General features: G+C 43.5%; 1 protein-coding gene and 1 long non-coding RNA gene across 2 annotated transcripts in view; one reads left to right on the forward strand and one right to left on the reverse strand.

The window, feature by feature from the left end:
• Positions 1 to 70: 70 nt before the first annotated feature.
• LOC134475204 (uncharacterized) lies at positions 71 to 24304 on the reverse strand. The gene is made up of 2 exons (XR_010046224.1): positions 23666 to 24304; positions 71 to 446 (listed from the first exon to the last, which is right to left on the reverse strand). It is a non-coding gene; the product is annotated as an uncharacterized LOC134475204 (long non-coding RNA).
• The window catches only part of Sorcs3 (sortilin related VPS10 domain containing receptor 3), a 591788-nt gene continuing 588845 nt past the window's right edge, over positions 24252 to 27194 (forward strand). Inside the window, exon 1 of the mRNA XM_063244673.1 lies at positions 24252 to 25590. Coding sequence (XP_063100743.1) covers positions 25000 to 25590 — 591 coding nt within the window. The 5' untranslated portion in view covers positions 24252 to 24999. The remainder of the gene's footprint in view (positions 25591 to 27194) is intronic.

Raw genomic sequence — 27194 nt, forward strand, 5'->3', positions numbered from 1 at the left:
CACTCTTAACATTCTTTTTCATTGTGGGTCCGTTTATATCCCAGAATTAACTGAGAAGACATAATAAATGTTTCATAAGTAGAAACTTTTTATTATGACAGTGGTTATCAACAGAAAAAGGGAGCATTATTGTACCTGTGCCACCTGTAGTAGTCCAGTAGAAAATCTCTATACAGGAAAGCTTGCAGAGGAAGAGTTAATTATGCCAGGCTCCAAACACGCAGAGTTTAAACCAACAAGTGAGTTTATGAAACTGAACAACTGAGGGGGACAGAAGTGCTGGGCAGCAACAGGATCACTGAGGTCCAATGGATCTCGAAGATAGGTTGGCTGGGCCATCAGTACATTTGTGGGTCACTTGTCACACAGGTGGGGTGCACTGGTGAGGACAAGCACGAGGACCACTGTCGGGTTGTAAATGTGTCAGAAGTGGAGTGACATCACGTCTGAAATAACAAGGCAAGAATTCAATTTTTCATGCAATGACAGTGTTTACTGAGAGCTCACAACTTGGCGGAGGTTTCTAAGTTCTTTACGCAGATTACCTACACAGTTGGTTCCATGATCACCTCGACTTTACAGATGCATCCCTTCAGGGGCACATCTGCCGCAGACAGGGAAGGTCACCCACCTCTTAAAGAAGCCCCTTTATGGCGCAGGAGAACACAGATTCACGGAATACCTGACAGCCTGGAAGGGCTTACTGGAAGCCTGGGAGAATCTGGCTTTTACTGTGTTTACCCCATTCACTGAAGGACTATTCATATAGGGTCGTGTGGTCTGTGCCAGGAATTAGGTTTGTGTTGAAGGTATAACAGTAAACAAAAACAAACATACCAAGCTTCAAGGGGAGATGGAGTAGACATACTTGTCCTTTTGCATCTTGCCATGCTACAACAATAGCATCAATAACCCCTGATCATTGTATACAAAATAAAGGTAAAACTCTGAAGGGTGGAAGAAAGGAGCCTGGCAATAGAGTTTAGGACACACGGAGTGACACCTAGTGAGTTTTCTGGGTTTTCTTTTTGTTTCATCATCCCAGACTTGGAAGTGAAGAAGTCAGCAACTGAGAAATGCAATAGGCATGGGCAGTCAAGGTCCTGCTGTCTCCAGCTAAAGGATCGCAGGTCATAGATAATAAGGACTCTACTCCTGCCAAGCACCAAGCACCACGGTGAAGCCTGGATGTGGCCTCCCTGACCCACACCTGCAAAAGTTGTGAGGGACTAAGACTCCTGCACACCTTAGGCTGTAACCAGGCTGCACAGGAAGATGCCAGAGAACATCCTCGGCCCTTCTGGATGGGGGTGGGGGAGACAGAGCAGACAGGGAGGACTTTCCTATCCAGAGGCAAGGAGCCATAGCTGTCCTCCGCCCTTCTGTTATCAGTGAAGGCTATACAACAAGCCATAAGGGGACAGACTCCAGCCAGGGAGGCATCAGCTTGGTGGGGACAGAAAGCCCCATCTTCACCCAATTTTTTAGTTTTTATTTTTGCGATATTGGGAATTGAACACTAAGCCTTTGAACTGAGCTTTAACATTGTATTTTTTTAAAATTTGTCTTATTGGTACACATAATGGTCACATTCATTATCTCAAAATTGTACCTGTGCGTAATATATCTTGATTCCTCTCAGTCTTTTCTTGTTCATTTATTTATTTTTTGAGACAAGGTCATGCTAAATAACTAAGCTTCTTCGGACTGGGCTTGAACTGGTGATCCTTCTACCTCAGCCTTTTAGTGCTGGGGTTATAAGAGTGCGTCACTATGCCCAGCTGAACTTCCACCTGTCTTCGGCAGAACTCTCCAGGGCTATATCAGAAACCCACCAAGACAGGGGGTCCACGTGCAGTACAGAGGCTCATAATACTGTACCCCAACTATTCAGGTTTCAACTAAAACCGTATGTCATGCCAAGAACCATCAAGCTCTCAACCTGAGTGTTAGAAAGACAATTTATAGATACCAACATTGAGAGGACAGGAATGTTCAAATTTCTTGTAAATTTAAAATTTCTTGTAAATATTAAAGCAGTTACTTCAATGAATAATTAAACTATGCTTAAGACAAGTGAAAATAAGAAAGTTCCAGCAAGAAATATGAGATATAAATAAAAACTGAATGGAGACTGTAAAACTGAAACACTCAGGAACTAAAAATGAAAATGTCAAAGGGTAGATTTGACAGCAAAATAGAGAGGACAGACAGCACAAAAAAGACAGAGATAGAAAAGTACTAAAAATTAAAAAAAAAAAAAAGACTGAAATTTCCCCCGTTTGGCAAAGGATGTATCTAAAATAATGTGATAATGATTTCATACAATGGGTATTTGATTACTGAAGTATATATTATTTCACAATGTACATCAAATAATCTAAGTGTATACCTTAAATACATACATCTTGTCAAATATAACTCAAAGGTTAACAAAAAAGAAAAAAAACCCTGAAAAATAACCCTATGCATACTCAAGGAGTTGTACAAATTCCAAAAAGATTAAACCCAAGGATCTCTACAAAAAGACTCATCACCATCAAATTTTTGAAAATGGAACATGAAAAATCTGGAAAGCAGTAACAAAAAAATAACATATTACAAATGGAGAAGCATGACTCAGATTGCTATGGATTTCTCATCCGAAACCATGGAGTTCATAAAGCAGTAGAATGATGTTTCTCAAGAGATAAAGGTAAAGAAATCTCAGCCCCAAATCCGATAGCCAGTGAAAATATCCTTTAGCAATGAAAATATATCTAATTTATTTAAAAATAAAGAGAAACTAACAAGATTTGTCACCAGCAGCCCTATTCTAAATGAATAGCTGCAGGAAATACTCTTTAGAAAGAAAAGAAAAGAAAAGAAAAGAAAAGAAAAGCAAATGATAAAAAAAGAAGAGGTGTCAGAACACCAGGAAGGGATAAAGAACATGATAAACAAAACTGCAGATAAGCAAAATACACGTTTTTTCTTGAATTTTCTAATTTTGTTTGATGACTGAAGCAAAAATTGTTACATTGTTGTACTGGGTGCAAGGAAAATATTGTAGGCAATCTTACTATAAGTGAGGGAAGGCAAAGGGATATAAATAAAAGTAAACTTTTTATGCTTCAAATTGGAAAAATGAAAAGTCAAAAGACTATGATAAGAGTATTATAAATTTTATATAACCTGTAAATGAGTAATCATTTAAAAAGTTGTGTAAGAAAACATGTATACTATAGATAAATCAGAATGGAATTTTAAAAATGCTGTTAACCTACAGGAAGGCAGGAAAAAACTCCAGAAAAATGAAGAACACAGAAAGTAAATAATAAAATGATAGATTAATCTCTAATGTCACTAATTATATTAACTATAAATGGTCTAAATACACAAGAAAAAATGATTGGCAAAGTGTATTAGCAGAAAGGATCCAACTCGGCTATCTAAAAATAACATATTTTATGTGCAACTGTAAAAGAATGGGAGAAGATATCTCAGGCAAACATTAATCAGAAGAGAATGGGTAGCAGACTTCAGAACAAAACAATTATGAGAAGTTGAGACTTTAAGAGTAAAAGGATTGATCTGCCAAGATGACACAGGAATCTTAAATGTGTAAGCATCAACCAATAAAGAGAGAAAGTTCCCGAAGAAAAACTCAATGAAACTGAAGGCAGAAACAGACAAATTCATAACTATAGGAACTTCTCTTGACAACTGATAGAACAACTAGACAGAAAATTAGCAGGTCATAGAACACACCAACAGGACTTACTTGTGACTGATATTGATAGAATTTTTCATCCAGACATAGTGGAATACACTTTCTATTCAAATGATCACTCTGTATTTTAGTGCAAACCTCAGTGTGTTTGAAAAGACTGAACTAAAAGAGAATGTGTTCTACCACAATTAAAGCATACTAGAATTCAGCAAACAGCAAGGTAACAGGAAAATCTCCAAACACTTGGAAACAAAAGAATCTACTGCTATATAATTCATAGGTCAAGGAGAAAGTCTCAAAGGAACTAATAGTATTGAACCACATAATAATGAAAACAGTATATCAATATTTGTGGTATACAGCTAAAATAATGCTGAGAGGGAAACTTATGACACTAAGTACATGTACAGTAAAATCCTTTGAGAGTAACTTGTTCTGTGAATGTTTTGCAACAGGAACAAACATTTCTAGTATATTTTAACTTGATAAATAAGCAATGTCTTGCAAAATGAGTAGTATGTAAAGTTGAATGTCATAGGATCACAACTGAGTCTATGGTTCTCTACCCCTGCCCTCCCCTTCCCCCCGGCTGCCTTCCCCTGCGCGATTATGAGTGATTATCTCCTAACAGGAAGAGGTTATGGAGGAGATCTCTTCTACAGAGGAAGAGGAGAAAAAGGGTGAGGATTCCCTCACTTCCAGTAAGATTAGGAATATGCAAAATGTGGAATACACCACCCAATGAGTAATACTGTAGCAATGTGAGCAGTGAATCTGTTTAACAACAACGTAATGTCACGTTTCTGCAAAGTCCTCAAAAGAAGACAAGGGCAAATGTCATCCTATAGGTTATCTGTTAAAGTTGCATGAAAGGAGATTCCATTGAGCCAATAGAGAGCAGTGACTTTATTAGTTATTTATCCTGTATCATAACCCTCCTTTATCTTGTTTCCCTCACACCAATTAGATTTTCAAAACAAAGTGTAAGTTAACTTATTTTTATTTATACTTTGTATTTTCTTTATTATTTTATATTATATTACTGTACTTTAATTATTTTATATGAGTACTTTTTGGGTTGTGGAATGAATCATATGAATTTCCATGATTTCTTGTGGGACAGTTTGCTTTGACATACAAGTGCTTTGGATTGCAAGCATATTTTTAAAACAAATTATGCATGCAAACCAAAATTTTACTATATTAGAAAAGAAGAAGTCTTAAGTCAATAATTTAAACTCCCTCCTGAAGAACCAAGAAAGAACCTTGGTGGTTTGTCTATCTTGATATCAATGCCATTTTGTCGTGATTGGTGTAGCTTTGTGATAGGTCGTGGGGTTGGGGAGGGCTAGAATCCTAATTTTGTTCCTTTATCCAAGTTATTTAGACTGTTCTGAGTCTTTTGTATTTTTACAGAAATGTAAGAATCAAAATGTTAATTTTTATGAAAAATGATGTTGGCATTTTGATAAGGGATTGTGTTTTCTGATCTTTATTATTTTCTTCTGTTTTGGTTTTTATTGTGTCCTCTATTTCTGATTTTTAAAGGAGAGGTATGAGGATATTTTAAAACCTTTTTTCCTAATAAATGTGCTTGATGTTAAAAAAAAAAGAACCAAGAAAGGACAGACCAAAATAAAACTAAAACAAGCAAAAGGAAGGAAGGAAATAATACAGAAAACAGAAGAAATTAATTACAATAAAAACAAAACAGTAGAATTAGTCAAGAAAACAAAGGGTTGGCTCTTTGCAATGAAAGAACAATAAAAATGACAAATATTTAGTAAGACTGACCAAGTAAAAAGAAATACAAATTTGATAATTTAAGCAAAATAATTTTTAAAGTACCAATTATCACAATTTACTTAGTATGACATATATAAATGACATAATCCTACCTTTTTATATTTGGAAGTTTTATGTTATAAAGTCAAAGATTACAAAGTATATAAACTGCAGTATCTACTTATTTAAATATACATATAATTTCATATATGTGTGTGTACACATACACATACACACATGCATATATGTATGCATGCATGCATGCATCTATATGTATTATGCATATATGTGCAAATAATATACAGACATGCACAACACATGCATCTGACACTGCAACTCCTAAACTGTACAGCAGAATACCACTTGGGAGTTAGGAGTCTCTCCTCTCCTATCATTATTAAGCAATAAAATTCATGTGCTTAAAATTTCCCCTCAAAAATGTCCACACCCAGATTATTTTACTGAAGAATTCTGTAAATGGTTAAGGAAGAATCAAAACCAATTCTACACAACAGCTCCCAGTAAATAGAAGAAAGAATTTATCCGAATTGCTTTTAACAAGTTAGTATTGCCTTAATGCCAAAACCAGAAAATAAAAAAGATAAAAGAACAATGAAAATCCCATATGAGTACTATTCATGAATACAGACACAAAACTTTTCAATAAAATATAAACAAATAGAACTCAGTGGTTTACAGAATGAGTTATAGACTATGGCCAAATGAGATTTATTGTAGTACAAGACTGGTTTAATAGTAAAAATTCAATTTATATTAATATGTAAAAGAAGAAAAGTCAGATGGTTATCAATGGATGCAGAAAAGAAAATTTGAGAAAAGTTTACACCTATTTCTGATAATTCAGGAAAATGGGAATCGGAGGGAACTTGACCTGAATACTTGCAAAAAAGAATACAGATAACATTATATTTGACAGTGACAGACTGAACGTTTTCCCCTTAAGAGCAGGATGAAAACAAGGACATCCACTCTTACCGATTTTTATTTAACACAGTTGTTAAATTTGTATCAACTGGGAATTTCTAGCCAGTGCAAAATGCTAGGAAAGGAAATGCAGATTGGAAGACAGCCATGCCCACTGCCACGCCCGCAGTGCCAGCTGTGCCAAATGAGAAGGACACAGTAAGACTGTCCCTATGTGCAGAAGATGTGGCTGTTTCTGTGGAAAAACCCAGTGTTTCTACAAAACAATCCTGCAATGTGCAAGTTCGGCAAGTTTTATAGAATATAAGATAAGCATAGAGAAATCCTTTTCATGATGAGGCAGTGAGGTGTACAGGACACGTGATGGAAGACAGGGTATAGAACGATGTTCTAGGTCACTAACCACCAAGGAATGCAAGGTCAAGTCACATTAAGATTGCCCCTCCTAAAGAGATGAAGATAAATTATTGTGCTAACACTTAATGCCAAGGAAGATTCAGAGAAAAGTGCCCCTCATGTAGTGTGGTGTGAGTGAAAACCAGCAATGGAAACAAAGCCATTTGGAAGTTTCTTAAAATTTCATTTTTTCATTAAAAAAAAAAAAGAACAAGCAACTATCATATAATGTGACCCAGCAATCGCATGTCTGGGCACGTATCCCAGAGACATGAAAGCACATATCATGGAGAACCTGTACATAAATGTTTATGGCAGCTTTAAGCATAATGGCTCGAATTTGAAGCATCTCATACGACCTTCCGCCAGTGAAGCAAGCTGTGATACCTCTATCCCACAGGACAAAGTCAGCAATTAAAGAAGAATAAACTATTGAAGAACACAACCACTTGAGTGACTCCAGAGAATTGTGATGAGTGAGAAAAGTTAATTCTAGAGGTCAAATGCGGTCTAAGTCTATTAAAATAATATCTTGAGATGGGGAAGTTACAAAAGTGGAGAATAGCTGTAGAAGCCAGCCCTGAGGGAGGAAATGAGATGGATGGGAGGTGGGTATGGCTATAAAAGAACGGCAAGAAGGACTCGGAGGTGGTGGGAGTTCCCTGTAGTTTGCCCATATCGATATCAGCATTCTGATTGTGCACCTGTTCTGCAATTCTGCAGCACGGTTCCGGCCAGAGAAACAGGCTAAAAGCTATGCAGTAGTTTCTCTAAATTATTTCTTTTTAAATTTTATTTAAAAGGAAAAAGAAAAAGACAAAACAAAACAAAGTGGTGTAAGGGTACAAGTAATACAGACTACAAAAAAAAATCAGTAAGAAATTTACCAGTTAATAGATTACACATTATCATCTTAGAGATAGTTGCTCAAGTCACAGTATCAAAGCATACAAAGTGGACATTCAAACAGTGAGACTGCAAACAGTTGTGTTCAATGATTCAACCAAAAACATTAATGTGGTCATCTATTTAACAGCCCTCAACACACTTGCAGTTGTATCCTTTAGAGCACTTTTTTTCCCTCTCTTTTTTACAACAAAATTTACACATTTTGGGTTTTATTACTCCTTAGTTCTTATTACTTTTTTTTGGAAGAGAATACAGTCAAATATGGTAAAACAAAGCTGTCAGTCAAATCCAAGGATAGACATAGCACATGACGTAAAAACAGAGTACAAGGTTATCAACAATGTTTACCATAATGCCTATTGCTTCCTTAAAAAGAATTGTCTATTTCATTAGGTATTATAAAGTTGAACTAAACAGTAGAGAATAAGACCAATAAAACCTAAACATTGTAAACATTACAGGACTTCCAAAGGAGATAATAGTCTAACCAGAATGGGCATCTTAGTGAATCTTATTGCCTTCAAAGTAGTTGCCTATACCCTTAAACTTGATACTATCATACAGAACGGAAAAGAGCCTAATCAGTCAAAACAAGATAGTGGGAGTATTACAGGACTTCAAATCAAGTTAATAGGAAATCAAAAAAGTTACTATAATATATCCTGCTAATTTTTAATATTTTTCCCCTTAATTAAAAAGTCATAAAAATAACTAAATAATTTTTTTAATGAATAAGGGAGACATTGAGATAAAAGAGGACATAACAACATAACAATACAGGTCAAAGCATGACTGTTTCAGCAACCTAGTGATTCACCACCAAATAACCTGACTTAATAGTAGTTACCATAGTGTCTGTCTTTTTCCTTGAAATATTTGAATATAACTTCATATACTATAGCTTCAAATATTTCCATATCAAGCAGCCCAGAATAAGGCTATTCCAATTAATAAGTGAAAACTTTATAAGGCTTCAAGGCCACATAATGGGGAATCATGATTACCACATACTTTTATATATTTGAATCATTAGTTACATTAGGGAAACTATTCTGTATTCACACATGCGAGATTGATTTATTTCACTTATGAGTATGGTCTCAAGCTGCGCCCATTTATTGATAAATATCTCAATGTGATCCTTCTTTATAGCTGAGTAATACTCCATTGTATAGAAATACCACAACTTTTTTATCCATTCCTCAGTTGATGGACACTTAGGTTGTTTCCAAGATCTGGCGATTACAAATTGTGCTGCTATAAACATAGGTACACATATATCTCTGAGGTGTGATGCTTTCAGTTCTTCTGGGAATATGCCTAGAAGTGGAATAGCTGGAACAAATGGGACTTCCAGTCCCAGCTTTTTGAGAAATCTCCAGACTGACCTCCACAAAGGTTTTCCCAGTCTACCCTCCCACCAACAGTGCAGGAGAGTTCCTTTTTCCCCACAGCCTCTCCAGCATTTGTTGTTGGTTTTCTTGATCCTGGCCATTCTTTCAGGAGTGAGATGGAATCTCAGTGTGGTTTTAATTTGCATTTCTCTAATGACCAATGATGATGAACATTTTTTCATGCATTTATTTGCCATTTGCATTTATTCATCTGAGAAGTGTGTATTTATCTCAGATGCCCATTTTTGGATTGGATCTTTGAATTTTGGGGGTCTGAGTATTTTTAATTCTTTATATGTTTTAGACAAGAGTCCCTTGTCTGAGGGGGAGTTCACTAAAATCTTTTCCAAGTTTGTGGGTTTTCTTTTCACTATGCTGGAGATTTTTTTTGACATGCAGAAACTTTTTAATAAGAAGTGGACCCAGTTATTGATTCTGAGAAGTATTTCCCGCGCGGTTTGAGTCCTGTTCATGAATTCTCTACCTACCCCTATGTCTTCAAGGTTTCTACCCAATTTGTCTTCCAATAGATTTAGTGTTTCTGTTTTAATATTCAGATCTTTGATCCATTTAAATTTTAATTTAGTACATGGTGATAGGCTTTATTTTTCGGCAAATGGAGAGCCAGTTTTTCCAGCACCATTTATTAAAGAGACTGTCGTTGTTCCAGTGAACCTGCTGGGCTCCTTTAGCAAAGATAAGGTGGTTGAGTGTGTTTGTAGTTGTGGTTGTATCTTCTAATCTATTCCATTGATCTTCATCTCTGTTTTGATCCCAGTACTATGTTGATTTTACTACTGTTGCTTTGTAGTATAACTTCAAGTCAGGGATTGTGATGTCTCCTGCCTTGCCTTTGCTGCTTAGAATTGCCTTTGCTATTCTAGGTCTCTTCTGGTTCCAGATGAATTTTAGGAGTGATTTCTCTAGATTTGTAAGGTATGTTGATGGTATTTTTATTGGGATTGCTTTGAATCTGTAAAAACAGTTTTGGGAGAATGGCCATTTTCACAATGTTTGTTCTTCCTATCCATGAGCAAGGGATGTCTTTCCAGTTTCTGAGATCATCTTCAATTTCATTTTTCAGTGTAATATAATTTCCCCTGTACAGGTCTTTCACTTCTTTCGTGAGAGTAATTCCTAGATATTTCATTTTTTTTGCTAGTGTGAAGAGTGTGGTTTCTCTTATTTCTCTTTCTGTTACTTTGTTGTTAGTGTATAAGAATGCTATTGATTTCTGAGTATTGATTTTGTATCCAGCTACATTGCTGAATTTATTTATTATATCTAAGAGTCTTTCAATGGAGTTTAAGGGGTCTTCTATGTAGAGTATCATGTCATCTACTAACAACGATAATTTAACTTCTTCTTTTCCTATCTTTACCCCTTTTATTTCTCTCTCTTGTCTAATTGCTCTGGCTAGTACTTCCGGTACTATATTAAATAGGAGTGGTGATAAAGGACATCCTTGTCTTGTGCCTGCTTTTAAAGTAAAGGCTTTCAATTTTTGGCCATTTAGTATGATGCTGGCTGTTGGTTTGTCATAAATGGCCTTTATTATATTGAGGTAAAGACCATCTATTCCAATTTTCTGTAAAGTTCTTATCATGAATGAATGTTGGGCCTTATTGAAGGCTTTTTCTGCATCTATAGAAATGATCATGTGATTCTTACTTTTGGCTTTATTGATATGGTGGATTACATTTATTGATTTACGTATGTTGAACCATCCCTGCAAACCTGGGATGAATCCCACTTGGTCATGGTGTATAATCCTCTTGATGATTTGCTGCATCCTATTTGCCAATATTTTATTGAGGATTTTTGCATCTGCATTCATCAGTCTATAGTTCTCTTTTTTAGTTGGGTCTTTCTCAGGTTTTGGTACTACAGTAATATTTGCTTCCAGGAATGACTTAGGAAGGATTGCTTCCTTTTCAATTTCATTGAATAGTTTGAGGAGTGTCGGCATTAGGTCTTCTTTGTATTTCTTGTAGAATTCTGCAGTGAATCCATCTGGGCCTGGGCTCTTCTTTGTAGGTAAGGACTTAATTACATTTTCAATTTCATTAACAGAGATTGGGTTATTCAGCAGTTTTACATCCTCTTGATCTAGCTTTGGTACTTTATATGTTTCTAAGAATCTGTCTATTTCTTCTGTGTTATCAAACCTTTGAGAGTAGAGGTTTTCGAAATAGGTGTTGATGATCTTCTGTATTTCTGTAGAGTCTGTAGTGATTTCACCTTTTTCATTTCTTATTGCATGAATTTGAGCTTTTTCTTCCCTTTTTAAAATAAGGTTGGCTAGGGGCTTATCGATTTTATTTATTCTTTCAAAGAACCAACTCTTTGATTCATTGATTCTTTGGATTGTTTTCTTAGTCTCTATTGCATTGATTTCTGCTCTGATTTTTATAATTTCCTCTCTTCTTTTGGCTTTGGGCTTGACTTGCTCTTCTTTTTCTAGCTGTTTGAGGTGTAGCATCAGGTTATTTATTTGTATTCATTCTGTTTTCCTGATGTGGGAACTCAGTGCAATAAGTTTTCCTCTGAGGATGGCTTTCATTGCATCCCACAGATCCCGGTAAGTTGTATCTGCATTTTCATTTTCTTGTAGGTATTTTTTAATTTCTTCTGTGACCCACTGATTGCTCAAGAGTGTGTTATTCAGTTTCCATGTATTTGTGGGATTTTTGCAGTATCTTTTATCATTAATTTCTAATTTCAGAGTGCTATAATCCGATAACATGCAAGGGATGATTTCAAGTCTTTTGCATTTGTTTAAATATGTTCTGTGAGCTAATATATCATCTATTTTAGAGAATGACCCATGTACTGCTGAGAAGAATGTGTATTCTGATGTTGTTGGATGGAACATTCTGTATATGTCTATCAAGTCCATTTGTTTGCAGGTGTGATTCAGTTCTGTTATTTCTTTGCTCATTTTTTGTCTGCGTGATCTGTCCCTTGGTGTCAATGGCATATTAAGGTCTCCTGTTACAATTGTGTTACTGATAATTTGAGGTTTCATTTCTGTTAATAGTTGTTTTATATAACTGGGTGCTCTGGAGTTTGGTGCATATATATTTCAGATAGTTATCTCTTCCTCTTGGAGTTTTCCCCTAATGAGTATGTAGTGACCTTCTTTGTCCTTTATGGTCATTGTTGGTTTAAAGTTCACATTGTCTGCAAACAGAATGGCTACTCCTGCTTTTTTTTTGGATTCCTGCTGTGTGACATATTGTTTTCCATCCTTTGACTTTCAGTCTGTGAGTATCCTTCTGGATTAGATTGGTTTCCTGTAAACAGCATATAGTTGGATTTTGTTTCTTGATCCATTCTTCTAGTCTGTTTCTTTTGATTGGTGCATTGAGACCATTTACATTAGTGGTTATAACTGTTATATGCTGGTTTATTTTTGACATGTTATCTCTCTGCTGTTGCATATTTATCTTTCTGTTCTGTTTAATTGTCTGCTTTGCTTAGTGGTTTTTTCCTTTGTGTATCTAAACTGCCTCTCAATATTTTTTGCAGGGTTGGCTTGGTGTTCATGAAATTCTTCAGCTGTTCTTTGTCATGGAAGTATCGTATTTCATCATCAATTTTGAATGATAGTTTTGCAGGGTACCTCAGTCTAGGTTGGAAATCATTTTGCTTTAGGATCTGGAATACTTCACTCCATGCTCTTCTTGACTTTATTGTTTGTGCTGAGAAGTCTGCTGTGATTCTGATAGGTTTTCCTTTATAAGTGATCTGTCTTTTCTCTCTGACAGCTTTTAATAATCTATGCTTGCGTTGGATTTCTGGTATTGTGATTATTATATGTCTGGGTGTAGTTTTATTTTGGTTCTGACTATTTGGAGTTCTGTAGTCTTCACTGAACCTGATGTCGGTTTCTGATCTCATGCTTAGGAAATTTTCAGCTATTACTTCTCTAAATGTCCTCTTGACATCCTTTATGTTGTCCCCTTCTTTTTCATTAATCCCTATCAATCTTATGTTATTTTTCTTTGCATCATCTTGCAGTTGTTGAATTTTTATTTCCTGATTCCTTGTTATTTTTAAAAGATCTTTCCTTTCCTGTTCGCTAGCTGCAATCCTGTCTTCAAGGTCTGAAATTCTATCTTCACTTTCATTGAGGTGGTTTTTACAGCTTTCAGTGGAGTTTTTTATTTCCTGTATATCTCTGTGCAGCTGCATTATGTGTTCTGATTATTTCTTATATTGCTCATCTAGAGATTCTTTTTGTTTAGTTCCTCCAATTTTTAAACTGTGTTTTCTTTAGATATATTCAGAATCTCTTGCATTTCTTTTTTCATTTCTTCTTGTACCTGGGAGATTATTTCGAATTTGAATTCCTTTAAAGCTTCCTGGAGTTGCTTGTTAATTTCAGTAGCTATTATGTCCGATATTTGAGGTGAGTGGCATATATTTTCTTCTATATATATTGCTCCTAGGGTTTCTTGAGATGGGCTGGAGGTTTGAGGTTGTAATTTGGTCTTTCATTTTGTCATTTTCCTATATTTCTGTGTTTCAAGTGCTATTTGAAAGCTTCCTCAGGATCTGTTGGAAATCCACTTCTATGTTAGCAGCTCCTGGGACTCTGGCACCCAGGTCCCCCAAGCCACTGGGCCTCTACAACCAGTGGCCCTCTTCTGCCTGTTTAGAACTCTGTAGTTCCAGATAAGCTGGGCTCCAGGGACACTGTGCACTCACCTGCTTGCTGGAAGTTCCACAGTTGTGCAAGTGCAGCCAGAATGGGGAGGCGGATGTAGATGCCTCAGACCCACTTAGCCACTTCACTGCACCCGGAAGCCTGGAGGGTCCCGAACAGTCTGGGCTTGGGGCAGAGTGCATTAGGCACTTACCACAGGCCATGGTGCCTCTGGAACTGGTGATGCTCGCCTACTTGCTGAGATATCCACAGTCCTCCAGACACATGGGGAGGTGGAAACAGGCACCCCAGATCCGCCCAGCCCTTCCTCTGCACCCAGACGGTGCAGGAGTCCCATATAGGCTGGGCTCCAGGGATAGTGTGTGCCACCTGCTTGCTGGAAGCTCCACAGTTCTCCAAGTGCAGCCAGAATGGGGAGGTGTGTGTAGATGCCTCAGGCCCACTTAGCCACTTCACTGCACCCGGAAGCCTGGAGGGTCCGGAACAGTCTAGGCTTGGGGCAGAGTGCACTAGGCACTTACCGCAGGGCGAGGGGCCTCTGGAACTGCTGATGCTTGCCTGCTTGCTGAGATATCCACCGCCCTCCAGACACTGGGGGAGGCGAATGCAGGCGTCCCAGACCTGCCCAGCCCTTCCTCTGCCTCTAAATTATTTCTTACAACTGTATATGTATCAGCAGTTGTTTCAAAATGAAAAGTTTAATTAAAAATAGGCATAGCCTTTTTTACTGATAGAGTTTATAATCTACTGGAGGAGAGAGGCAGTAATTAAATGTCTGTATCAACATTTACAAGAATTCAGCTATAATAATGTTTCAAAGAAAAGATGTATTGTTTGAGTTCATGTAAAGATGAGGTGGTTAAGTGCTTTGTTCCTCCAATCAGGAAACTTTTGAGAAGGTAAGGGGTCGTTACTGGTAGTGACCTCAGGAAATTCAGTCTCTCTCCATCTCCTCTATTTGGTGGTAGCTCAGATGGTCTACATCGTCCCAGATCATCTACTTGGGAGTCAGCCTTGGTCCTGCAGCCCTACCTTTGCTGTTCAGTGCCTCTTTCTCCACCCAGGTCTTATGTCCCAATTCTCCAGCATCCTAACTTGTTCCTAGCTGTCCCCTCCCCACTACTTGCCTTGGACTGTGAGTTTCAGTTCTCTGGGCATCCATTCAGACAAGTTCTGGTCTGTAAAATAGACTGAAATGCTGTTTACTGTTCAGAGCCCAAGAATAAAGGGTACTACCAAGGGTATTTCTAATCTCACATTGATGAATTGAAAGGTTTGACTTCTCAAGAAGGAAATCCAGGCATCATCAGACAGATGGAAAATTATTCTAAGCAGTGGTGGTAATGGGGAAGGGTGGGGAGAGTGATTTATTAAGTTTTTATTATGTGCCATGCACCATTCAAGCATTTTCTCCTTGGATCCTCACAAAACTCTTTGATAGAGGAGTGTTGATATATTCATTTTATGGATGGTTGAGTTGGAAGCTCAGAAAGGTTAGACGTCTGCTCAGGACAACAGAGCTGTAATGCTCAGCTTTGGCTCTGAATCCAGTCAGCATGTGCCACCACAGGGCTGGGTGATCACTCCTGGAGATCACTGCTCACCTCCAGCTCCTGCAGCCTTTTTTCCTTATCTTCTTTCCACCACTCACCACTGCTGCCAGGATGGCATCGCTTCTCTTTCCTCCTTTCACTCTTCTCTCCTTTCCTTTTCTTTAACTACACTTTAAAAAAATCCCAGGTCTATTTTCTTTTCTATTTCTAGGGATTACTCTCATAGTGGCTGCCACTGTGTCAGTGGCCTGGGATTTTCTGTGTCATCCAATCCCCTGGTTAATAGAGACCTTTGGTGCAGCATTTTTACCTGCTAACCTTGTACTACTGCAAAGGGATGATTACGGCATTGATATTTAGGTAGGACTTTGAGGCTCCCTGCATACAACCTTTGCTGGAAAAGCACAGGGGAAAGGGTGGTGGGGACAGTAAAGGGAGGTGGAGTGTAACAAAGACTCTTACATACTGGCCTCTAGGAGTCAGGACGGTGGGCAGCTTCGGTCAGGAAGATGCCAAATCCAAGAAGTCAGGCAAGACAGCTGGCCTGTTGCCTGGCCTTTGGAGTAGGTTTCTTAGTGCTTCCCTGTAAACTGTCTCCTTTAATCTTCAGTCCCAGTTATAACCCTGCACTACCGTGAGACTGCTAAGTTCTCTCATCTGGCACTGGCAAAGCCATGAAGAGGTGAGAAATCCTTTTATAACCTCACCTCCACTTCTTCTGGACAATTCTCTCTTTTTGCCATAAGCCAGTAATTAAGTTGACCAAATATTTTTGTCTGTACCTATAAATTCATCCCATCATGCCTTCATTCATTTGAAGAGCGTTTATTGAGAACTGATATTAGGTGAAGTTTTCACAAGTATTTTTTTTATTTCTCCTCAAGACAGTCCTGTGAGGATGATCTTAGAATTCCATCTTTTAAATGGGAAAGTGGAATAGTGCATGGCTGTCTGTGTGGTTGGCCGGCATGCTGTTGTGAGGTTTTGACACCCATCACCATGTGGACACAGAGGCCTTTCTTCTGATTGGCTGCCCTCCGCAAGGGAAGCCGTAGATAATACAATGGCAGGTTCATTCTCGGGAGACAGAGGATCCCGTGGGTGGTGACCCGCCTTGGGTACTCTCCATTAACGTGCCCTCCACACTTGCCCCTGCTTGGAGGAACTGGTTTAACATGTTTGTCTATCTCACTTTCCCTTCTGCTTCCTATTGCTTCTCCTCCTCTTTCCTCTTCTCTTTCTTTCTTCTTCTCCTCCCCTCATTTATGGTCATAGGGTAAAGAGGCTGAGATGAAGAGTTGGCTCTCTTCCCTGGGGCTGCTGGCTCAGGGCACTTGGTGACATTTCCAACTCCTCTGTTGGGTAACCGTCACTTCCTCTGCATCTGTGGTCCCACCTCTTCTGGACCCTCCTACTTCTCGAACTAACCCTCCTTCCTTGGTTTCCACTGTCTGCCCTCATAGCTCATCCTTTCACCAATGTCAAGGGGCTCCATGGGATGTTTTTAATTTCCTTGCTTAAAAAGGCACTTTTTTTTTCCTCTAAGAAATGCAGTTTTGCATTGTGAGTCATTAGGGAAAAGAGTAAAACAAAAATCCATTTCCCTGTGAAACTTCTTTTCCAACAGCATCCACCTCATTAGGTTGATGCCCTCCTTTCCTTCTGGGGACATGACTAGAGGGAAAATGTTGGCAAAGTTGCTGATGACTTTGGCAGCCTGATGAGTGTGTTCACTTCTGGAGGTTAAGTTTCCATTCTTGACTTGGTAAGCCTGAGCTTGCTACTTGAACACGGGCTGGAATTCACTAGCTACGGTTTTCTCTTTCTGACTAGGGGAATGTCACCTAATGATCAGAACTCTTCTTGTCAAACTGAAAAGCATGTCATGGGAACTATGTGCCCAGTGAGGACCAGCTACTGTTAGACCTTGTGGTGTGTGCCTGCGTGGACAGACAGCTAGTGCAGCAGGAAGAGCACTGATTCAGGCATACTTAAACATCAGGGCTGCCGCCTAGGGTTCATGATGGAAGGTAGCACAAACCCTGTGCAAGAGCTTCTCTCTGATGTTAGATGCACTCAGATGCAACCCAGCTAGCTGCTCTAAGCAAAAAATTTTCACCTGTAAAATGAGGGACAATGTCCTGGTCTCACAAGACTATTAAGAGTAGGAACATGTGAAATTAAATTTATCTGGTACACGATCTGTGCTGGATCTAGTTTCTGGGTGTTTTATCTGCATTTATTCATTTGATCTTCACTGTGACCCTAGAGCGTCTTCTGTGTCACCATCTCCACTTGCAAATGAGTGACATTAAGCAATGGCCAGAAAAGACACAATCCCTGACTCACTAAGTCTGCCTTAACCCAGTTCTATTCTTTTATTCTTTCCTCTACCTTTTTTTCTTTCTTTTTTATTTTTCCTTTATCATTAAGTCTTGGATGATTTAGGGGGCAGGATTTATAATGGTACCACTTGTACCTACGACACCATGGCCTCGTTAGGGAGAGGAATTTCACTATTTTATTCTACACAGGTATGGTATGAAATGCTGACTGGTCAGGATTTTGTTTCTGATGAGTCTTCCTAAGAAGTCTATGAAGATGATGAATGTATTTCTCTAAGAAATACATTTTGGTAACAGGTATGGTAGACACTTATTTAGTTTCTTTTTGTGGCTGCCCAATATCTGAACTCTTCCCGTGTATCAGAGAATTTCCACTTTATGAGGATGATCTGGCTTTTATTGTTGGTGAGCTGGGACAATCAATGCTAGAGATACAAAGAAACACTCCGAAAGTTTGTGAATGGAAATAAAGGTGGTATCCTCTGGGAAGAGTTGTCACAGCTGTGGTGGCAACAACATCCAGCATTTGACTCTGGTGGAGGTGGTCAAAGCTTCAGCGTTTTAAAGTTGATAATGCTGGATCCTTATTAGACCAGTTTCGAAGTGTGATTTCAGATACTATTCTGGCAGATCCTCTGAACGCAGTTATGGAATTCTCCCAGAAATTCTGGGAGTTATCCAATATCCTTTATGAAAAATAATTTTCTGCTTAAATCACAATTGCTAGTTGTGTGGTAGAGAATACTATTGTATTGCTCAGCTGGGACAAACCACCTGACAATTTGAAGGATGGAAGTTTATTTTAGCTCATGGGTTCAGAAGTTTCAGGCCATGGTTGGCTGGCTCCAAGGCAACAATGTCATGGCAGAAGGCAGTGGTGGACTGAAGTTACTCATTTCATGGTGGGAGAAAACAAACCTCCAGGGAAGAGCACAGAGAGAGATCCCTCCGCAGGCTTCTCCACAGCAATCTCCCTCCTCCACTTGAGCTCCATCTCCTATCACATGTTCGGCTACAAACATCAGAGGGTTAATCCAGTGATGAGTATGGCATTCCCATGACAGTCACCTCTCCAGAATTTTCTTCATTCTGTCAAGGTGACAACTGGCACAAGTATCAATACAGTCCCAGAGCTTTTACAGCTTAAGAATGTACTTGCATGTTATAAAGCACAGCTGGCCAGTAGTTGTGGCAGAAGTGTTATTATTTACACTCATCTGTTTTGTCTTTTAATACTCACTGCCCGAGGACCAGTTCTGTACATCAGGCCAGGTGCTGAGGATATAGTTACTTACTGCCTTCATGGATGCAGAATGGTAGCAAGTCCTGATGCCTAATGGTTCTTCTGACTGCTTCTGTCTGCATCTCAGGTTTCATTTTATAATCTTTTACCTCTGTAGAAATTCTGAAACACCATGCATACTGTTGTTTTGATATTAATCAATTAATTAATTTCCCATTTAGTTCTACAAAGGTTATGAAGTAGCTTATCAAAAATGCAGATATAACACAATTAAAAGAGTATCAAACAATGGAAACAACAGCATTTAGGAAAAGGGAAGCAGAGTATACATATCCTGTCGCAAAGGCCATTAGAACCATGAACACGGTGCTTCACCTGACCACTAAGATAACAGGAAGACAAGCAAGGAGGCAAAGGAATTTTAAGAAAACCTTTAAGGAAGGAAGTCAGTTTCACAGGAGAAATCTGCATTTTTCTGGGTCTAAGCGTTGTAAGAAATGTGCCAATGGGTCCTCACATAAGAAGTACTAAGTATTTTATTAAGTATGAGAAATAGGCATATTCAGAATGCTCTTCTGTGAGTGAAAACAGGAAGGTATCTATTAGATTATTAAGGGTCAGAAGGGGGGAAAGAGAGAGAGAGAGAGAGAGAGAGAGAGAGAGAGAGAGAGAGAGAAGAGAGAAAGAGACAGAGACAGAGACAGAGACAGACATAGAGTAGCACAAGTTCCCCAAGTACTATTCTGATGTGATGGTTATTTGAAAACAAAAAAAAGCATGTGAAAGATTTATTAGGGTGGTAGTAATCTCATGGATCAGTACAGTGTTGTTTACTGTCCCAAATTATTGGTAACAGGGTCAGAAACCCTGGCAGGAAAATACTTTCCCGAGAGCATTCGCTGCTACATGACTGCCACCCCATTCTCTCTGTCTCATATTTCTTTCTCTCTGCATGGTGTAGGGAGGGCTAACCCTAGCCCTCATGGGCCCTGATAGGCTGAAGAAGATATCACACCGGGAAGGTAAATGGGAGAACCTTCTAACCACAGCCCTTTCTCAAATTCTGAACTGGGATGGTTCCATCTTATAGTCAGAAGACAAGGAAGTTGATGATGTTGGGATGATGCTGACAACGATGAACACTGTCTTGGGTACCATGGGGCGATGGGTAGGCCTCATGGGACAGATGGCATTGAACCAGACCCTGATGAAAACTGTGGGTGGCAGAGGGCATCTTCCAGAATATTCTTACAGAATATGGTAAGAAAGTTCATGAAGGCTGGGTGGTGTATGGAGGCGTGGATACCACTCTAAGAAATTTGAAGTCTGGACAAGGTGGAAATGAAGAACCATGACTGGAGGGCAGTTAACAACAGCACCTTCTTTTGTTTAGCACAGGGATTGAACCCAGCACCTCAAACATGCTTAGGCAAGAGCTCTTCCACTGAGTGTTACTCCCCAAGCCTTTGACATATTTTGAGACACGATTTTGCTAAATTGTCCAGGCTGGCCTCAAACTTCCAGTCCTTCTGCCTCAGCCTCCTCGTAAGTTCCTGGCTTTACAGGCATGTGTCACCATGCCCAGCTTTCTTATGTTTTAAGAGAGAATTTCTGCCAACAGATCAAAGTTGTGTGGTTTAAAATAATAGCCATTAGTCACACCTAGTAGCTGACCATTTGAAATCTGGGTAGTCCGAGTTGGAATGTGCTGTAAATAAATGCACATTATTATTTTGAAGACAGCCCCAAAATATTTTAAAATGCCTCAATATTTTTATGTTGATGACAAGTTAAAATTTTTTGATAAATTCAATTCAGTAAAATAAAAACTAACTTCTGAGCTATTCAGCTTCTTGTTGCTTAGACACCATACTTGATGCTGACACTTTAAAGGAGGCAAGTTTTAATTTGGCTCGGTTTCAAGAAACTCAGTCCATGTTCAGCTACGCCCAAGGCAGGAATGTCATGGGGCAAGGCATATTGTGAGCACCGAACAAGGGGACAGTGCCAGAGAGGAAAGGCCAAGAAACAGTACAGAGGACCCAAGATCACACCTCCATAACCCACCCAGATAGACCCGAGAGGGTGCTTAATAGATCTGCTAGGTATTTTCTTAATCCAATGGAGCAGATATGTCAGGATTAATGGTCACAATTTCATTGGTTTCTTTTTACTTTTTTAATGAAGCTACTAGAAAAATGAAAATTTCCCCTGTGGCTCACATCATCTATTTATTAGACAGTGGATGTTGGCTTGACAGATGGAAGAACTGAAGACCAGAAAAGGACTAGAAGCTGTCACACAGCCTTTGACCAGAGATGGTGCATTCCAGAGGGAGGGCCACAACTGTGAGGTGCACAGGGGAGGACATGGGGAAGGCTTTTGAAGGAGGACTGGACTATTTGCCCATCACTTTCAATCCCTGAAATGGGATTAGGAAAGGTCAGGCTCAAGATGGCATGCTGAGTGTCTAGTATGGGTGACTGAAATGTCGGGCTTGACTTCTAGGCTTGATGCACTCAGGTTGCAGCATGGGTATGTGCATTGCTATGGCAGAAGGTGGTTCGTTCCTGCCAAAACTCATGCTGAGGCTCAGTTCCCCAGGGTAAAGGTTCGGTGTGGTGGGACCTTTATGGGAAACAACTGGATCATGGGACCCAACCCAATCTGGGAGCAGATTAAAGGCACTATGCCAGAGTTTCAGCACTTGTGGACCTAGATCAGTGACTGAACTGTGGGCCGCTGCAAAGCCTGACAATCACCTTCCACGTCTTTCTTGTACTTTCCCCATGTGACTGATATTTTCATACTTTTGAGACAAGGTCAGGCTGGCTGCCCTTGAACTCACAGCAGTCCTCCTACCTCAGCCTCCCAAGTGCTGGGATTACAGGCATGTGACACCATTCCTGGGCTCATCTGCTATGCTGACAAAGCATGAGACCCTCACCACAGGTCTTGAATTTCCCTGCCTCCAGAACTGTGGGCTACATAAATTTGTTTTCTTTATAACTTACCCAGCCTGAGGTATTTTGTTAGTGAGAGAAAACAGATGAAGCCACATCTATGTGTATGGAGCAGTGAGGAGTTGAGCAGTGAGGCTGAAGAGAGATGTAGTGGGGTTTTAGATTTAGCAGTTAACATCAAGGAGTGACCGGAGCAGAGAAACTGGGGGATCATGGAGGAGAGTAGAATGACAGCCTTACACAGAGAATTACACAAATGACAGAGGATACGGCTCAGAATTTATTATGTGCAGGAGAGAGAGTAACTGTGGAGAGTGCCTGAGGCCGGCCAGGGAAGATCAGGGACCCTGCACCATGGAGGCCACAGGGGACCTTTTCCAATGGGGCATGCTCACAGTGCAGGAAACAGACTGAGATAGACTGTGGGGAAGCCCCAGGTCCCCAGGTAGTGTCTGTTGGGGTGGGGCTCTGAGTCTACGCAGGTGGACATTAGAAGGCAAAAGCCGCAGAGGGAGGTGAGGGGGGCACTGCTGATGAGGAAGAAGCCACAGGTGTGAGGAGTGGTCTCTGGACAGCATTCAGACTAGAAAAGGTTTTTGGAGCCAAGGAGCCCGTGGGGTGGGAGTGGGGGCACAAAGAACCAGTGAGGGAGGGAAAGATCCAAAGGAGGAGGAGGAGGAGAAAGAAGAGAGCAAGAAGGGGAAGGGCGGGGAGTGTCAACAATTCATGGAGCAAGAGACCAAAAAAATGAACCGGCGCAGGAGCAGTGTGAAAACGTCACACCTGCAACGAGTCTTATACAACCCCCCCTCCCCCCACCAACCACAACTGCCTAAGACCCTGCGACAACCAGCCCTTCCACGGAATCCATCAGACAGGGCCTCTTTGGGTGGCAGGAGAGACCAGACCATTCCCACTGCTCTCTCCGGGTCCGTAGAGAACTGGACCACTCTCCCGAAGCCCGTGTCAGGAGACTGCTGTTGAGAGCCTCATCCTAAGGCCCCAGGACAGCCCGAGTGAGGCTCCTTACAGGGTGACATCTCCATTCAGAGCTCTGGGAAGGCTCAGAGAGAAGCCTTCACTTTCAAGCCCTGAGCTCCCAGCGCAGGCTGCAGCACCGGCCTCCTCCGATAGGGGCGCTGGGCGCCCGCGGATGGGGCCGCGTCCGCCTCTTCCTGCGTCCACCTGGACCCGCGGCCACGAAACTTTTCTGGGAACCGCTCGCCGCCCTCGGTCTTTGGAAGCCCACGAATGGCAGGACCCACTTGGTTCTGGGCTGGACGTGGTCCCTGGCCTATTTTTCAGTGCAAATTTCTCCTCTGTTCCCCAAGTCCATTCCGACTCCGGTGGGAATTGAATTCAGCAGGGCGAGGGCTCCGGCCCGCTGGTGGCCGCCCCGTCTGCGGCTAGGTCTCAGGAGCCCTCCACTCACTCCAGTCTCTTCTCTTTGGCCTCTTCTCTCTCCTTCTTTCTCATCAATCTCTTTCCCTGGCCATCTCTTCCTTTTGGCCTCTTCCCTTTACCCACCCTTCGTCTTGCGTTTCTTCTCCCCCTTCCTGTGCGCCCTCTTCCTCCCTCTGGATCCGGTTTACCCTCGCCTGCCATGGAGACCCTCTAAACCCGGGAGCAGGCAGGGGCCCCGCCACTCCTCTTCCTCGGCCTCCGCTGCTCCAGGAGGTCCTGGGGGCTCCCCCGCCCCGTCCCTGTGCCCACCAGGCCCTCCAGATTAACCCGGATCTTTAGCTCACCCATGGTCTCAGTCCCCGTGCGGTCACCGAGCTCCCCGGCTGCCCTCCGGCAGCGCAGCGGGCCCGCGGCCCTGGCAAGTCCGAGCTGCCCTGGGCTCAGCACCTTCCAACTGGCGGAGGCCACTTTTTAACAACGGAGTGCGTCCGGACACCGGTCTGGGGCAGCTCCAGGAGGGAGAGGGGTCTGGACCTCCCCGGCCAGAGCAGATGTTCTGTCACCCTCTTCCCACTTCTGGCCCCCTGCCCTGCTCCGCCAGCTCTATTTCCCGCCCCACGAGGATTAATCAGATTCCGTTGGCGGGCGGCGGGGGCCGTGGGGCCCAGGAAGAGAGGCCCTGCCTTTTTCTCCATATGCCTTTCTGACGACTCACAGGCTCCTGCAAACGCAGAGACAACCGGTGCGTGATCCGCGAGCGCCCACGGCCCGAGCGCACCCCGCCCCACCGCGCTCACACACAGGCACACATGCTCGTGCACACGCGCACGCAAAAAGCCGCGCGCCCCCGCGGCCCCAGCCGCCCCCCAACCGGCTCCTCCAGGTACCCCCGCCCCTGGTGCCTTCCAGCCGGCCTGCCCAGGCGCCCCCGCCCTCCCTTCGTCCCCGGGCTCGCACGCACGCGCACGCACGCACTCCTCGCGCCCCCGCACCAGGCGGGGGCAGAAGCCCGGAGGGGAGCGAGCGCCGAGTCGTGGGTCCATCCCGCGCCCGGCTGGTGCGCGCCGCCTCCCCACGCGCAGGCTCGGGGCTCCCGCTCGGCTTTCCTGACTCGCGCAGTCGGCGCCGAAGCGCTTCCCTTTGCCTCCTCCTCCGCCCCCAGGCCAGCGTAGCTCCCGGCGCGCGGTCTCCTGCGCCCCAGAACTGGCCAGAAGAGTAACCCCGCGCGGCGAGCAGCCGCTCCCAACTCCTCGCCGGAGGGAGCAGGCTAGAGGCTGGATTCCCGAGACTCGGGACTGGCCTGCGTTACTGGCCCCTCCTTTAGGATTCGGCTTGATTTTTGTATTTGAAGGAGGATTTTATTACCTTAGAACTCCTTTTTACAAAATTTCTGCAAGAGCTCCGTAGGGAAGATTTTGGGAGATCTTATTTTCACAACAAACAAACAAACAAACAAACAAAATACCGAAGGAGCATTCGTTAATTTTCCCTGGGTTTTGGAGTCCCCCCAGGAAGAGCGCGCGGACGAGAGCCGGCGGGGCGCGCCAGCCGGCGGAGCCCCCTCCCTGCTCCCGGCCCGACACGCTCGCTCGCCGGCGCGCGCACACCCCCTGCACCGGACCCGCACCTCCGCGGGCGCCACACACTCGGCAGCCCGAGCCGCGTTCGCCGCAGCGGGATGGAGGCGGCGCGTACGGAGCGCCCCACTGGCTGGACGGGGGCGCCGCTCGCCCGGACCGGGCTCCTGCTCCTGTCGACGTGGGTTCTCGCGGGCGCCGAGATCACTTGGCGCACGACAGGCTGTCCGGGGCACCTCGGGGCTTCGGATTCGCGGCCACCGGCCCTTCCTCTTTTCTTGCCGCGGGCAGTGGTGAGCCAGTGGCCGGAGGAGCCAGCGACCGCGCAGAGAGCCGCCGCGCCAGAGCGCCTGCCAGGCGGTGAGATGCGTGCTGAAGCTGGGGAGACGTCGCCTCCGGGCGCACCGTGGAACCAGGGTGTCCCAGCACCTGGCAAGCTGGGCGGCGCGAGGAGGAGTCGCCGGGCGCAGCCCCCCAGCGCTTTGGAGCGCGGAGACACCCGGGCCACCGCAACGGCCGATGGCTCCAAAGGAAGCCGCCCTGTAGCCCAGGGTCCTCGGGAAGAGGTGCGCGCGACGCGGACTGGGAGCCTGGCTGCCGAGGAGCTCCGTCTGCCCAGCACCTCGTTCGCGCTGACCGGGGACTCAGCCCACAATCAAGCCATGGTGCACTGGTCCAGGCACAACAGCAGCGTGAGTACCCTCCCGCGGGGCGGCGGTCTGGCCGTGCCAGACTCCAGGGGGCCAGGAGGAGAGCGGAGGACACAGGTGCTGTTAGGTCCAGGTGAAGAGTGAGGGAATCTGGACTTTTAGTGAGGGGAGATTTGTCCGTTTCACCTATTCCCCCAACAGGTTAGCGGAGTTGCCATTATGATGGGTGTGTGTGTGTGTGTGTGTGTGTGTGTGTCCACAAGCACGAGTGTGTTTACTGGAGACCCCAGAACTGGGAGAGGGCCTGTGTCTAGAGATGGGTGGAGAGGCGCCCTCAGCCACTTCCCTCTTGGCTTGCAGAGTAAATTTTTCTGTTTCGGGGTGCTTGAATTGATGGGCAAAGACATGGGATGATGTGAGGAAAGAGCCGCTGGACAGATGGACAGATTCCTGCCCCTGGCGGGTCTTCCCTACCTCATGAACCCCGCGCACCCTCACGCAAGACGGGGCCACTCGGACTTTTACCAGCCGGGAGGGCCACTGTCACTCCGGGACGCACGGGCTGCCAGCCCCTCAGAGCTAGGCAGCTGCTCTGGAAGGCTGATAGAGAGGCAGCGGAAAAGTTTAAAGCGTGAAGCGCGATCAGTTCTCTCTCCGCACTGCTAGCTCCACGCATACACAAGCCCGCTTAAGTCTCCCGGCGGAAGACTGGCCACCACCGTCGCGTCCAGGGCCACTAGCGGCGCCAGGAGTGGAGTTGGGTCCCTATGCCAGCGGCGCACTTTACCTCTCTCCTCGCTCCACCGTCCACTGGACGCGGCCGTGCCGAGAGGTGGCGCCGCTGAGCCTGCTCCGGGTGTTGGGGTGCTCTGGACCCCGTGCCTTAGCCTCACAGGCCAAGCCTGGGGCAGCAGCAGAAGCCCCGCAGCGCGCGCTCCAGGGGCTGTCCCCACATCTCCACCTTGCCGCTGTGGGCATCTTAGTTAAGCAAAGGCTGGGGACCGGCTCCCAGCGTTTCCTGCACCCTACCGGGACGCCCCTACTTCAGGTGCTTTCCCTCCTTCTTGGCTCTGGCTGGGAGAGATCCTGGCGCGGGCAGAGAGCAGGGCTCCAGGGAGGGCGTGATGTCTGAGGGAGCAGCTTCGCCAAGCCCTTGGGGTGGGAAAGCCGCCCCGGTTTGTTTTTCTCTTCATGACGGGCGACTGGAAGGGTCTTCTTATGTGTGTGCCTTATTTCACGGAGCCTGGGGTGTCCCCGGGGTGGGTAGTGAATCTCAGAAGCAGAGCAGCAGAACCAGACTGCAGGTTCCTGGTTCTCAGTGACACATGACACAGGACACAGGATGGACAGCCCAGCCCGTGTGCCACATACTGGATTCCAGGGGTGTGTGAAGAACAGCTTTGGGGCAGCTCGCTGAGGCCTTCCTGGGCTCTCCTTGAAGACCCTCACAGCCTTGGGCTGGACAGTTGTATCGTGGAGGCTAACCAGGATAGATGACTGGACTTCCAAGTGCCTAGAGGATATGTGTGTGTGTGTTCTCTGATAATGAGGTTTGTGAATTTCAACTTCGTCTTACTTTGATAATTAGGAATTCTGTGTGCTCACTTTTTTACTAGGTGAGGAGGATGGAAGTAAAGGTATCCCAG

Source organism: Cavia porcellus, unplaced genomic scaffold (genome assembly GCF_034190915.1).
Source record: "Cavia porcellus strain 051 isolate PalLab524CR breed Dunkin Hartley unplaced genomic scaffold, mCavPor4.1 scaffold_2, whole genome shotgun sequence".
Lineage (NCBI taxonomy): Eukaryota > Metazoa > Chordata > Mammalia > Rodentia > Caviidae > Cavia > Cavia porcellus.